The 14,985-nt window shown below is 45.0% G+C and overlaps 1 protein-coding gene across 10 annotated transcripts in view; it reads left to right on the top strand.

Moving 5' to 3' along the window:
• Positions 1-3,993: 3,993 nt before the first annotated feature.
• Positions 3,994-14,985, top strand: part of SRPK2 (SRSF protein kinase 2) — a 211,693-nt gene continuing 200,701 nt past the window's right edge. For 2 of the 10 annotated variants that reach the window (XM_054692534.1, XM_054692532.1), the window contains exons 1-2: positions 4,207-4,257; positions 13,100-13,154. Coding sequence is in view for 6 of the 10 variants with exons in the window: in XM_054692524.1 (XP_054548499.1) it covers positions 4,187-4,257 (71 nt within the window). In the remaining 4 variants the exon portion in view is untranslated. Of the gene's footprint in view, positions 4,258-12,868; positions 13,010-13,099; positions 13,155-14,985 lie in introns of those variants that run through there. The other 8 variants (XM_054692527.1, XM_054692525.1, XM_054692524.1 and 5 more) reach the window with 4 other exon arrangements.

The raw sequence follows: 14,985 nt of genomic DNA, 5'->3' as shown, positions 1-14,985 counted from the left end.
GTGGCTTGTCATTAAAGGAACTATCCTTTACTGTACTTTAGAAGACATTGATCTAATTTTTCAGACCTTATCCTACTAAAAATATTAATGGCAATCATCTTTTTCTCTTATTATATCTGAGCATAATTCCTTTTGTGGGCACTCCCAGCGTCACTCTTTTCTCTAAATTGATTTTAATGCTTGCCAGGAACTATTAGCAGATACGTTTGCGCTGATGGTGTTCAGTTTATTTGTTTTCAGGCAGATTAAATACCTCATTTCTAGTGATGCTGTGTGTGCATATATATAAATATGTGAATGTCAATTCAATTTTCTCCTTGGAACTTTGGATTAGGTTCTAAGAGCTTTGATCCCCTCCAGAAACTTCTACTGCAACTGAAGTAGATACTGTCACTGTCATGAGATATCTCATTCTTCAATTTTTTCTCTTTCGGCTGTGGGTTTAAGTTACTAATTCTTTACACACATCTGAAGAGGGTATGAACAATATCTTAAAACTCATGAAATAATGTTTTGGGTTTTTAAAGGAGAACCAATGTGAAAAAGGAAGTGTGTGTGAGTTGAAGAATTGTGTGTATGCTAGCTCTCCTACCTGCTGCAAGTTGGGGAGATGTGGGCTGTTTTCCAACTAATTCTCTGAATCTCAGGCACTAACTGGGTGTTTAACAATTCAACTCAGTTTTGATGCTACCTGGAGTTAGTACAGATCCCCTTCCAACCCTCCCCCCCCACCCACCAGTTTAGGGCATTTCCATAAGATTGCCCTACCTCCCACCCTAGCTTCAGATACTAGTTGCAAGTCCAGGGGTGGCATCACTGATTCTGACTGACTGGTTAAAAATTGGGAGTTCCCACAACCCCTTCCTCAGGTTTAATAATTTGCTAGAATGGCTCATTGAACTATGGCCAGTTGTTATAAAATAATCCCAATGAATCATGCCTCTCTGAATACACATCCTTGTATGGTTGCCTTTCCTAGTGAAGCTGACCTTAGGATTTGCTTAGACCAATAGAATACTGTGGAAATAATTTTGTATGAGTTCTGGAGCCTGTGTAACTTGTGCCTCCACTCTTTTGGAACTTCATATAAAGACACTCATATAGAGTAATTCATGATGAAAGACCACACACACACACACATAGAAATGTCCCAGCTTTCCAGTCCCTTCTGCAGAGGACCCACCTACATGGAAGGGGTTAGCATGGGCCCTCCAGCTTTAGCTGCCCCACAAGATAGATGCAGCAACATGAGTGAGTACAGATGATCCCAGAAGAACTACCCATTGAATCCAAAGAATTGTGAGAAAATACAAATGATTATTTTTTAGCTACTAATTTGGGATTATTATGCAGCACTAGGCAATTGAGGCAATCCTGGGTTTGTGACAACTAGATTCTTTCAGTGGTAGGTGAATCTAATATTGGACAGGCAGGGGAAGTGAAAGGGAAAGAATTAAAACTGAAGACATGTATGAGGAGTCAGAATTAGGAACTACTTTATCACCCTGCATCATGACATTGGAATATATTGGCTTTCTCTTTGGTGACAAATAGTGCATAAGAAGAGGTATTTTCTTGCTGTAACTTACTGCCTATGATGAATCACAAAATGTACCTCACACATCCAAAGATTCAAAAGTAAAGTTGTCTGAATTTCATTGTTTGGATATCTGTTCCCTCATCATTTTGTTAAAAGTCCTCATTTTATGGATTGTGTTAAGTACTCAGTTAAGGAAACCTCAGTAAAGTTATACTACTTATGAAATGAGAAGAATGACACCTATAATTATCCTGTATTGTATAAAATAGGAATGCAACTGAGAACTTATTCTAGAAAGCATAAAGATTATTTTATAAACAAATGTATGTGCTTTCTTCATTCCTTCTTCCCCTTAATTTTTATTTAGTGGGGCTTATGAGGGCTTCAGGTAGAGTTGCAGGTGTGGGTTGTCTGCCTTCGGGCTTGTATAGGTAACAAGATCTTAAGTCATCACAGAGGTTTGAGGACACCCTGAGGGTTTGAATGATAAAACTGATGTGATAGACACAGGCTGGCTGCCCAGTCTATAAACACACACCCTGCCACCGCTCTGCTCAGTCTGCCCCCCTTATGAGTTCATTTAAGCAAATGTGAGGAGACACATGGGTGTGGCAGGGAAATAGAAGCAACCTGTGGAAACTGGGGTGACTGAGTATCGCCCACATAGGAATGACCTCAATTTACATGACTCACAATGTTCAACTGTACAAAATAACAGCTTCAAGCTTCCTTTTATTCTTATTTATTCAACATCACCTACTATGTGCTAGGCACAGGTGGGGGATTGAGGAGCACCATAAAACTTGAGACTGGAGCCATTGCTGCTGCCTGGAAAAGGATAGGTGCTGAGGTCATGGAGACAGGAAGACAGTCTCCTCCAGCCATCCAGTCTCACTCTAGTTCTCCTACTGGAACTAATGAAAACCTGTAGGTTATTGAGAGATGTGGTTATCAGCTCCCACATTACAAAGCTGATAAAATAGAAGGGTGAGTCTGGGGTTAAGAGACAGTAATTTAGGGGCCTCCCCAGTGGCGCAGCAGATTGAGCACAGTGCTGTGAAGCTGTCTGCAGCCTCTGCAGCACTGGTTCCATTCCCGGCCACCCAGGGAGATTCCCACATGGTGCGGCAGACCTCTCCTGTCGCGCCCGCTGCTCCACTCAGCAGTGTTTTTGGTCCATCTGCCTGTTCTGCCCCCCAATCTGTCTCTGGTGAATTCTCTCACCCTCCTGCACCTCTGGCCTGTACCCCAGCTATTTTATAAATAAAAAATAAATCATTGGGGAAAAAAAAAGGAGACAGTGGTTTACTAGATAACACCAATGGATTTTTAAAGAGGTGGTATATTCACATAATGGAAAATATACCCATGAAAACATTTCTATATGCAATACATGACAGTCTCATAAACATAATGCTGAGCAAAGAAACCTGTGATAAAAGAGTACCTACAATATGATTCCATTTCCATAAAACTAAAATTCAGGTAGCATTTGTCAGTAGTGTTGGAAGTTAGAGATTATCTTGGTGGGTGCAGTGACTGAGGAGGGAAGGGAAGTTTTTGAGGTATTGGTTATGTTCAGTATTTTTAAAAACAGGTGTCTACATTTATTTTTGTATAGAAAAACTGGGGTGCAGACCAGAGGTGTGAGGGATGGTAGAATTCACCAGAGACAGAGTGGGGAGCAGAACAGGTAGATCTACTGAAATACACTGCTGAGGGGAGCAGCTTGTGAGACAGGAGAGTCTGCTGTGCCAGCTGGGCAAGCTCCCTGGCCAGGGATCAAACTCATGCTCAGTGGCTGCAGTAGTTTCATATTGCTGAGACTTAACCCCTTGCGGCACCAGGAAGGCCCCAGAAATGACTTCTTTTGTGGTTTAAAAATTGGCCCACATTATTTGGCTTCTGTTTCTCTGAAAAATTCCCTTAGCTTTTTTTTTTTAATATTTTTTTAGATTTATTTATTTATTTATACAAGCACTTGGTACAGTCAGAAGCATGGGAGGGTGAGAGAATTCACCAGAGCCAGAGCAGGGGACAGAACAGGCAGAAGGACCGAAGTACACTGCTGAGGGGAGCAGTGGGAGGCAGGATTGGTCTGCGCACCATGTGGGACCCTCACCGTTAGCCGGGTATCAAACCGGCGCTGCAGAGGCTGCAGGCAGCTTTACAGCCCAGCGCTTAACCTCTGCGCCACCAGGGGAGGTCCAAATTCCCTTAGCTTTAATAAGTGTTGCCAGACATTATTTTGTTTATCTGATAAAAATAATTTTTTAATTTTTCATCTTTGAATGTATTCTTGCTTAAAAAATTAAAATAAATTCACACATTCTCCAGTAATCTTCCCTGTAAGAAATATTTCTTTCCCCTCCTTTGAGTAAGTGTGTTTCTAATGAGTAGAATGCGGTGGAAATGATGGATTGTGACTTCTGAGGGTAGGTCATAAAAGGCAGAGCAGTTTCCTCACTCCCCCTCTTGGGCCATTCACTCTGGGGGAAGCCAGACACTCAAGCAGCCCTATGGAAAGATCGGGGTGGAGGAAGTGAGGTCTCTGAAACAGTCAGCAAGGACCTGAAGCCTCCGGCTAACAGCTATGTGAGTGAGCCATCTCGTTAAGAGATCATTCAGCCTTGCCCAAGTCTTCAGATGACTCTAGTCCCAGGTGACAACACGACTCTGCAATTGAACAGCTCCCAAATTCCTGGACTACCAAAATCGTGAGAGAATATTTATTATTTTTAATTGCTAAGTTGGGACATATTTATAATTCAACAATAGATAACTAATATATATCTTCATATGCATAAGAATAGTTAGTATTTGTTGAGTGTTTTGATCTTTCTCTAAGCATTTTATGTGGAAAAAAAAACTCACTTGATCCTCACAAACCGATAAGGCAGATGAGGAAACTGAGGCAGAGAGACAGTAGTAACTTGCTAATGGCAGAACTAGATTTGAACTCTGGCAATCTGGCTCTATTGTGTACTAGCTTCTGAGTTACACTGCTCTTGTAAAGGCAGTAGTACTACTTCGAAGCACCCTGTATGAAATAACAAGCTTATACTTTGTAGTAGAAAATGAAGATTAAAGAAAATCCTAAAAATTTTAAAGGGTTGGAGATCCTTTAAAAGGAGGGTAGGTCTCATTCGCTAAAAATGGATTATGACCTCTTAAGAATATTTCTATTCCCTGATACATTAAATATACCTTCTAGATACAATGACTCCGTAGCTTTACTTGGAAACATCATTGTATAATTGGATTTATGGCAGCCTTTTAATTTGCTCATGTTTGGTAAAAATTAATATGTTGTGTTCCTCTTAAATTCTGTTGTACTGGGTGGGGGAATATGCATATGTATTACCCTTTTACTTCTTTTTGACTGCTACAGAGACCAAAATATATCTAATTTCACTTAATATTCCTGCTGCTTAATTGTAACATTTTATAACTAATTTGATTTATGTAGCAATATATGAAGGTAGAAAACAAAATTAAATTCATGCTTTATTACTTTCTTTTTCTATTTCTTTTAAAATGTCATTCTAGGGCCTCCCCGGTGGCGCAGCGGTTGAGCGCTGGGTTGCGAAGCTGCCCGTGGCTTCTGCGGTGCCGGTTCGATCCCCGGCTGCTCCCCGGCCACAGGAGGAGGGTCCCACATGGTGCGCAGACCTCTCCTGCCGCCCGCTGCTCCCCTCAGCAGTGTACTTGGGTCCTTCTGCCTGCTCTGCTCCCCGCTCTGGCTCTGGTGAATTCTCTCACCCTCCCGTGCTTCTGACTGTACCCAGTGCATGTATAAACAAAACAAAAACAAACAAACATATAAATAAATAAATAAAAAAAACATGCCTCTATTAAAAAAAATAAATAAATAAAAAAAAATAAAATGTCATTCTAGATTGTAATGCATCTCAAAGAAAAAAATGTTTATTTCCTAATTGACAGAGAGTAGGTCTATACTTTATCATTCTTTAGGTATCTAATAGAGAATATATTGTTTATTGATAATTAAGTTTTTTTAAAGATTTATTTATTTTATTATTTATTTATTTATTTTTATTTATACAAGCACTGGGTATAGTCAGAAGTGTGGGAGGGTGAGAGAATTCACCAGAGCTGGAGCCTGGAGCGGGAAACAGAACAGGCAGACTAACGTTACACTGCTGAGGGAAGCAGTGGGTGGCAGGAGAGATCTGTGCTCCATGTGGGACCCTTGCCTGGTGGCCGGGGATTGAACTGGCGCTGCAGAGTCTGGGTTGCTTTGCAACCCAGCGCTCAACCGCTGTGCCACTGGTGAGGCCCCAAGATTTATTTATTTATGCATACAAGAACTGGGGTGTAGGGCCTCCCCTGGTGGCGCAGCGGTTGAGCGCTGGGCTGCGAAGCTGCCTGCAGCCTCCACAGCACTGGTTCGATCCCCGGCCGCCTATGAGGGTCCCACATGGCATGCAGACCTCTCCTGCTGCGCCCGCTGCTCCCCTCAGCAGTGTATTTCGTCGTTCTACCTGTTCTGTTCCCTGCTCTGGCTCTGGTGAATTCTGTCACCCTCCCACGCTTTTGACTGTACCCAGTGCTTGCATAAATAAATAAATAAATCTTTAAAAAAAAAAAAAGAATGTGGAAGAACTGGGGTGTAGGCCAGGGGTGTGGGGGGTGAGAGGATTCACCAGAGACAGAGTAGGGAGCAGAACGGGCAGATTGACCAAAGTACACTGCTGAGGGAAGCAGCGGGCAAGACAGGAGACGTCTGCTGTGCCATGTGAGTTGCTCCCTGGCTGGCCAGGGATCGAACTTGTGCTCCAGAGGCTGTGGACAGCTTCATAGGTTGCGTCTTTACTGGTTGTGCCACCAGGGAGGCCCTAAGTGTTATTTTTAAATTTTATAAATTCAGAGCAATTGGCAAGTATTTTAGGTGGCAAATGTATTTCTCTCATTTAAAGAAGTAAAAACAACATGGGGTGAAGAAAAGAGGAGGTAAAAAGTACTGGCAGGCTCTCTTTAAGGTGTTTATTATCTTAGTGAGTCCTTTCCTGAGCCTTCTCAGGAGGTTACTGGTTTATCTTTTTTCCCTCATACACACTCTTGCCATCTAGTAAGCTAGTATATATTTCACTTATTTTTTTTTTATTTTCTGTCTTCTGGCAGTAGAATGTAAACTCAATGAGTACAGGGAGATTTTTGTTTGCTTTGTTTACTGCTGTGGACTTAGTACCTAGATTAATGCCTGCTATGTAATGAGTATTTGATAAGAATTTGCTGACCAATGAATGCAGAAGATCCAGCAAACCAACTGGATATGTAACTTCAAACTAATGTTAATGATAAGTACATTATCATTAACTGATAATGTAATATTTATTTATCTGAATATTTATCTGATTATCATACTGATCTATGAGGATTGGTATTAACATTACAATTTTACAGATGTTGTAATTAAGTAACTTGCTCAAGGTTATGCAGAAATTAAGTAGCAGAAATCAGTTTTAACTTAATTTTTATTTTTTTTAAAGATTTATTTATTTATGCATAAAGAGCTGGGGTACAGGCCAGAGATACAGGGGGATGAGAGGACTCACCAGAGACAGAGTGGGGAACAGAACAGGCAGATTGACTGAAGTACACTGCTGAGGCGAGCAGTGGGCAAGACAGGAGAGGTCTGCTTTGCCATGTGGGTTTCTCTCTGGCCGGCCGGGGATCAAACTTGTGCTGCAGAGGCTGCAGATTGCTTCATAGTGTGGTGCTTAACCCCTTGTGCCACCAGGGAGGCCCTGGTTTTAACTGTAAGCTAAGTGAAAGAAGTCAGTTACAAAAGGCCACATATTTGATTGCATTTGTATGACCTGTTCAGAATAAGTAAGTCAATAGAGAAAGAAAGAGATTATTTGGGGCAGTGGGAGTTTGGGGTAAATTGGAGTGACACTACTTATTGGGTGTGGAGATTTTTATTTATTTGGTGAAAAAATTTCTATTTACAATTAGCCAGCTGGGTTCAGTTTAGATGATCCCAATCTTGTTGACAATATCCAAAGCATCATGATCAACAGCTAGTAAAATATATACCTTTTTTTACTTCATGAGATCTAATCAGGGTATTGATCTTGTCCAGGCAATGTCACAGAGCTATTTCACACCCTGTTTGATCTGGTGCTTGTTGGCTTTGACATTAACAATAATAAATGTAAACACAAGTGTGTCGTTTTATCTTCTTCCTGACTGATTCAGTGGTCAAGGTCAAGGGGAACTTGATGGCAAGTGTCATGAGGACACTCTTCCTACCTTTGGAGTTGCAGTGTCTTTGACCATTAAAGATGGGTGACAGGTGGATGTGTGTGTGTGTGTGTGTGTGTGTACATCTTTCAGAACTGCTTTCTTTTTTTTTTTAAAGATTTATTTATTTATGCATACAAGAACTGGGATACAGCCCAGAGGTGTGGGGGGCAGTAAGAGGATTCACCAGAGACAGAGTGGGGAACAGAACAGACAGATTGACTGAAATACACAGCGGACGAGTCAGGAGAGGTCTGCTGTTCCATGTGGATAGCTCCCTGGCTGGGAATTGAACTCGCGGGTAGCTTCATAGGTTGCATCTTAACCCCTTGTGCCACCAGAGAGGCCCAACATTGCTTTCTTGACCTTCAAAATGTTAGCTTTGGTTTGCTTTGGGAGAGGCGGAGGCTTTCTTTGCTTTCACCATTTTTGTAAAAATGGTTTTTCTAGTTTATTTTAGGGTGACAAAAATGCTTTAAAATTAGATTATGGTGTTGGTTGCAGAGCTATGTGAATATACTAAGACCCATTGCATTTTATATATTAAATGGTGAATTGTGTAGTATGTTAATTGTATCTCTATAATATTGTTAAAAATAATAACAGTGGGGGGGTTGGAAAAAAATGATAACAATAAATATATTTCAAATTCAGATTTCTTTGGTTTCCAAATTTCTAATCAGCTCCTGGAAGGAGTCAAGGTTGGAGAAAAAAGCTGGTCCTGAGACCAAATTAGGGAAAGAACGAAGTTTCTGATCATCTTGTGTCATAAACTAAAAGAGGGTCTAAAAAATCAATTGGGACTTGTCCAAGGGACGTTGCAAGTTGAAATATTTTCCTTCATCAAATATGTGGAAAATTCAGAATATAGAATCAAAATGACAGTCATATTGTCAATATTGATACAAAGAACAAGCCCAAGCCTGAAACAAACAGGAAAAAAGCAATAGTAGGAGAAATGAAAGGTTTTTTTTTTACATATGAATATCACTAAATTATCACAGATGAGACAGATGGAATGGTAAGATTATAATATCATTCTACAGCCACTAATAATTGATTCAGACAGACATCATTAATGGATGCAAACCCAGTGACTGAAAGATTCTTAGGGAAAGACACTCACATAGACTCAAAGTATGACCCTACAGAGCACTTTAAAAAATTGGGTGAATCCATATAACATGAAGTTAATCATTATAAAGTGAACATTGGGCCTCCCCAGTGGTGCAGTGGTTGAGCGCTGGGTTGCGAAGCTGCCCGCAGCCTCTGCAGCACCGGTTCGATCCCCGGCTGCTCCCCGGCCACCAGAGGAGGGTCCCACATGGCGCGCAGACCTCTCCTGCCGCCCGCTGCACCCCTCAGCAGTGTACTTCGGTCCTTCTGCCTGCTCTGCTCCCCGCTCTGGCTCTGGTGAATTCTTTCACCCTCCCGCGCTTCTGACTACCCAGTGCATGTATAAACAAACAAATAAATAAACAAATAAATAAATAAATAAAAATGCATGCCTCTTTGAAAAAAAAAAATAAAGTGAACATTACAATGTTTTACCACTACCACCACTACCATCACCACTGTCTTGCTCCAAAATAATTTCCTTATGACAAAATAAAACTCTGAAGCATTAAGCAGTTGCTTCTCATTTCCCCTCCTCCCCTGAGTCATTAGCAACCCAGTCTGCTTTAATTTTTCTTTCTTTTTTTTTTAAAGATTTATTTATTTATTTATTTATTTGTTTATGCAAGAACCGGGGTACAGGCGAAATGCGCGGGAGTGTGAGAGGATTTACCAGAGACAGAGCGGGGAACAGAACAGGCAGATTGATGAAATACATTGCTGAGGGGACCAGCGGGTGCTACAGGAGACGTCTGCCGTGCCATGTGGGACTAGGCTGTGGACAGCTTCACAGCGTGGTGCTCAACCACCTGCACCACCAGGGGAGGCCCTCATTTGTATATCTCTGTAGAAAAGCATACTCAAGTCTTTTGCCCATTCATTGCTTTCTAACATGATAGAGGCTTTAGGTGTACAACTTTATAAATCAGTATCTATATATACTATCTTGTGTTCACCACCTAAAGTATTGTTTCCATCCTTCACCATGTGGTTGACCCTTTTACTCAACTTACCACAATTTCCCTTCTGGTAACCACTGTTTTCTTCTCATGTGGTATACTTTTAAATATTGGGTTGTTGGGAAAGTCATGATATAATTTTTTTTCAATTTTTCAAGCAAAAATGCATTATGACTTTTCCAACAACCCACTACAAAGGAAATATATGAATATATTGTACTAAGAGCCATTGAATTTTTACTTTAAGCAGTAAATTATGTGGTGTGTTGATTGTATCTCAATGATGCTGTTAAAAGTAATAATAATAGGCCGTCCCTGGTGGTACAAGGGGTTAAGTCTCAGCTCTGTGAAGCTATCTGCAGCCAGTGCAGCATGAGTTCAATCCCTGGCCAGGGACCTAACCCACATGGTGCAGCAGAACTCTCCTGTCTGACCTGCTGCTGCTGTTCTCCTCAGCAATGTGTTTCAGTAGATCGGCCTGTTTTGCTTTCTACTCTGTCTCTGGTGAATTCTCTCACCTCTCCACACCTCTGGCCTACACTCCAGCTCTTTTATGCATAAATAAAACAATAAATCGTTTTTAAAAAAGTAATAATAATAAATGACACTTGTTTCAAACTCTGATTTCTTTGACTTCACCATGGGCAGATGATTAAATGTAACACAAATAGTGAAAAAAATTGACATCACATTCTTCTTGACTTGTACTTAGATGTGTAACAGGGTGGTTTCTGGGGAAAGGGGAGATTCAGGTTCCCTGCCCCACCCAAGGGAGGGTGAAGCTGAGCAGGGAAGAGAAGAAGATGGAGAGGAGACCAGAGGAAGGAAGAAGAATGGAGAGACAGAAGTAGACATGGAGGAAGCACATAGAGCAGAGAGACATGTGAAGAAGCTGCACTTGCTTTTTGGTCCTGGGCTTGTTGAAACAGATGTGGGTGAGAGACCCATGGGGAGGTTAACAATGGCAGCTTTTATGTTGATTTTGATTTTGCTCTTTTCCTTCCAGACATGTCTGACTGTTTCTGACCCTTTTCTATGGGTCTCCGCCGGAATGTGCATTAGAGTTGTGGTAGGCTTTTGGGCCTCAGTGGCCCTGCTTTGGGCCAACCCTGTTTGGGTGGACTTTTACCCACGAGGGGATAGGTAACTTTGGGTGCTTGATTTGCAAACTATATTGTCTTTTCTGTATTACACACTAATTGTATTAAAGTTGCTTTCCATTAATGGAAAGGTATGTTTTGTCTTGAAGCGGTAGATGGCAGAACCTATTTAGAGCAGGCAGGTTTGGGGGTGTCGGGTACCCTTCTCCTGCCCTGTAACAGGTGGATGGATAAATCACCTGTATAGTGTAACTGACAAACTTATTTACTTGACTCTAATAGCAAATATAAGCTAAATGAAGGAACATTCTGTAAAATAGTGGAATTGATTCTTCAAAAGCAGTCCATGTTTTTATTTTTATTTTTATTATTTTTTAAAAAGATTTATTTATTCATACAAGAACTGGGGTGTAGGTTAGAGGTGTGTTGGGGGGGCTGAGAGGATTCACCAGAAACAGAGGGGGAGCAGAATAGGCACATTACTGAAATGCACTGCTAAGGGGAGCAGCCAGTGAAACAGGAGTGGTCTGCTGCACCTTGTGGGTTATCTCCCTGGCTGGGGATTGAACTCATGGTGGGGTGGCTACTAATAGCTTTATTGTGCTGAGACTTAACCACTTGAGCCACCAGGGAAGCCCTGGAGAAAATTTTTGTTGTTAGTAGATACCAATGGAAATATTTAGGGGTTAAGGTAACCATGTCTGCAAAAAACTCAGATGATTCAACAAAAACAGCAACAAAAAACTTACACACACAGGAAAAGCAAATGTCAACGTGATGCAGTGTTAAAAATTGGTGAAGATGGGTTAATATGCGTGTTCATTATATTTTTCTGATAACTTTGCTGTAGGCTTGAAATTTTTGAAAATAAAAAGTTGATAAAGTAAAAAGGTCTTCAAATCAAAGCAGCACTTTTCTGTTCTGTTGGGCTTAGCATCTTTCCAATAAGACTAGTTACTTTGATCACTTAAGACAGTTGTATAACCAAGAAAAGTGTAAATGGTCAGGATGAATATATTTCACATTTATTATCAACTTGATTTACAACTTTGTCAGGCAGCTGATATGTGGAAAGGGCTTGGCATCCGCTAGGCCTAAAATCGAATCCCGACCAGGTAAACTGCTCTTTTATAACTGTTTCCTCCTTAGAAGATGGAGAAAGTACTTGGCGGGATTGTTGTGATAAACTGTTAACCACAAGGTGGTATTTCTTGAACTGGGGCTCAATTCATGTGTAAAAGCATCACCTTATTTCCATGCTATTTGCATCTTTTCTTTCATTAAGCTGAAGCAATCCAGTGGGCTAGGTAAAGGTGAGAGATGACTTCTCCAAGGTCACACAGCTAGTGAAGGACCCGGGTAGCCCAGCTCTTGGTGCCCTTTCCACGCCCGCCGGAGAGGAGGAAGCGGCGCTCATGGGGATGCAAGGATGTAGGGGAGCAAAGGGAGAGAAGAGGCCGCGCGAAGAGAGGTGGTGTGAGACCCGCGGGGGCGCCGGCCAAGGCAGGGCGCATGGAGAGGCAGGTGGCGCGACCGGCCGGGGTGCGTAAGGGAGAGGCTGCGGCTAGTGAGGGAGGGTCGCGTGGGCCGCGGGTGCCCAGAAGGGGCCGGCGGCCTGGGCCAGCGGCGGGGGCGCAGGAGGCGGAGGCCCCGGCCGCGGGCTGGGGCAGGGGAAGCCGAGGGCGGGGACGGCCGTGGCGTGTGTGTGGGGGTCACTTCTGCACAGGTGGGTCTCGCGTGAGGGCGGGGGGCGCGCGGAAGGGGCGCGGCGCGGGGGTCCCGACCCCACGGGCGGGCGGGCGGGTGGGGGCGGGGCGGGGGCGGGGCCACCGGGGGCGGGTCTTGCTGGGACCCCACGGGAGCGGCGGCTGCGGCGGCGGCGCAGGCGCGGTTCCCGCCTCCTCCCGGCTGGCGGAGCGAGTGGAGGCTGCAGCCCGGCACCGCGAGGCTCCCGCGTCCTTGCCGCCCCGGCCGCGAAGCCCCCCGCCGCCCGCCCCGGCGCGTCGGGATGAGCTCCCGGAAAGGTGAGTGGCCCGCGGCGCTCCCTCCGCCCCGCCCCGCAGCCCCGCGGGCCGGCCGGCCCGACCGTTAATGTGTGTCTCCTCTTTCCCCAGTGCTGGCCATTCAGGCCCGAAAGCGGAGGCCGAAAAGAGAGAAACATCCGAAAAAGTGAGTCCGCGCTGGGCTGGACCCGGGCGCCCGCCCTAGCTCCGTCGGGGCCAGTCCGCCGCCGCGCTGGGGAAAGTTGCCCGGATCCCCCGGGCCGGCGGGCGGGCGGGTCCCCCGGGACGCCGCGCTCGGCTCCTGCGCGCCCCGCGGGCGCCCGGGGGGAGGGGCGGGCGGGGGGAGGGGCGCGCGCGGGCCCGCGGCGGGGCCCCGGGGCTCTCCGGGTCCCCGGGCGCCCGGTCTCCGCGGCGGCCCGGGGAGGGCGGGAGGCGCGCGCACCCTCCCGTCGGCGCCGCGCCGGCCCGGGGGTCGCGGGCCTCTCCCCGGAGGGCGTCGCAGCCCGGCGCGCCCTGTGCGCGTGAGGCCGCCGCGCCGCGCCCACCTGGGCCGGGGCCCCTGAGGAGGAGCCGCCGTGTGGGAGCCAGCGCGTCGCCGGCTCGCCCTCTCCGGCCCCCGCCTGGCGGCCTCCCTGCCGGGAACCCGAGCCGGTTGTCAAGTGGTTCGCCTCGGGCGTGTTCCCGGCGCGCGCCCGGCCCCGAGACCTGTGCGTTGCGGCGCTCGGGTTTCTAGTCGAAACTTTCTGCTCGGGCCGAGCGTGACTTGGCGGCGCCGCGGCTGCGCCCGGGTCGCGGGCTGCGCGGGAGCGGGGGGCGTGTGCGCGGGCGGTCCCCGGCGCCGCCTCCCAGCCCCTCATTGTGCCGGGCAGGGCTGGAGAGGGTGGTGATATTTAAAACGTGCCAGCCGCCTGCCACCTCCAGCCTGGCTGCGGATCCGGGTGGGAGCGGCCGGCGCCCGAGAAGCCTTTCCTGGAGAGCTGCTCCCAGACCGCAGAGCGCCGCCGCGGCTCTTCTTGCTTGATCTGAAGAGAGAGAGAGAGAAAAACCTACCCACATCTTCACTCCTTCCTCTGGATTTATTGCTTGGCTCTTGCATCTGAACAAGAAATACTCCGGTAGTTTTGGTGCTGTGAATGGGGAATGGAGTCCAAGATCATCGTTAAATAAAATCTCTGTGTCTTGGGAGTGGGGGGTGGGGTGGGCAGGATTACCCTGCGGCATTCCTAGGCTTTTTTTTCTTGCTACAGAATTGTGTCTCCCTTGGCGATATCGTCTGAAAACTACTTAAGGCGTTACTAGGGTGGTGGTATTATAGCACGACAAAATATCTGAAATGGAGCATAACATTTTTTAGGATTTAACTAAATGTGAACATCGACAATTAAAAATGCCTTTCCAGCTATTAGTGTGAGAGAAAAGACTCACTAAGGGTTTGGAACTGGGTAAAAATTGGATGCTGGACTCCTAAGACGTTAAGAAGGAATGGATAGCTGGTAGATTTAGATGTTTTTAAAAACTTTTAATTAAGTCATTTTAGCTTTGAAGTAAGACAGACTATAATGGTTAGGATCCCGAGTGAGCACTAGGTTTTTATTACAGCTTCCAGCTCAAATATTTATTTCTACATAGTCGAATGTGTTCAGAAATGTAAAAAGGAGTTGAAATAAGCATGCCTCTAGTTTGAAAGATGACTGTGTGTGTGTGATTTTGCGTGTACATATATAATATGTGTGCATTTCATGTACACATACATGTGGAAAAAGATTTTCTGTCAATGTGTCTCACTTTAATATTTCAGGGTATTTTTCTAATGGCCAAGAACCTTTTTGGTTGTGCTGCATTTTGGATTTGTGTGGTATATTTATAAAGAATGAGTGAATCATCATTTTGACTTTTGCTCTCACAGTTTATCAGTTTTTTCCACTGTATTTGTGTGATAAGATTTGAGGGATACCCCCCAATTCTGGCAGCTAATAATTAAATGAATAGATTGGTTT

The sequence above is a fragment of the Talpa occidentalis genome, unplaced genomic scaffold (genome assembly GCF_014898055.3).
Source record: "Talpa occidentalis isolate TD23 unplaced genomic scaffold, MPIMG_talOcc4v2.1, whole genome shotgun sequence".
Taxonomy (NCBI): Eukaryota; Metazoa; Chordata; class Mammalia; order Eulipotyphla; family Talpidae; genus Talpa; species Talpa occidentalis.
This window is presented reverse-complemented; position numbering and strand designations above follow the sequence as displayed.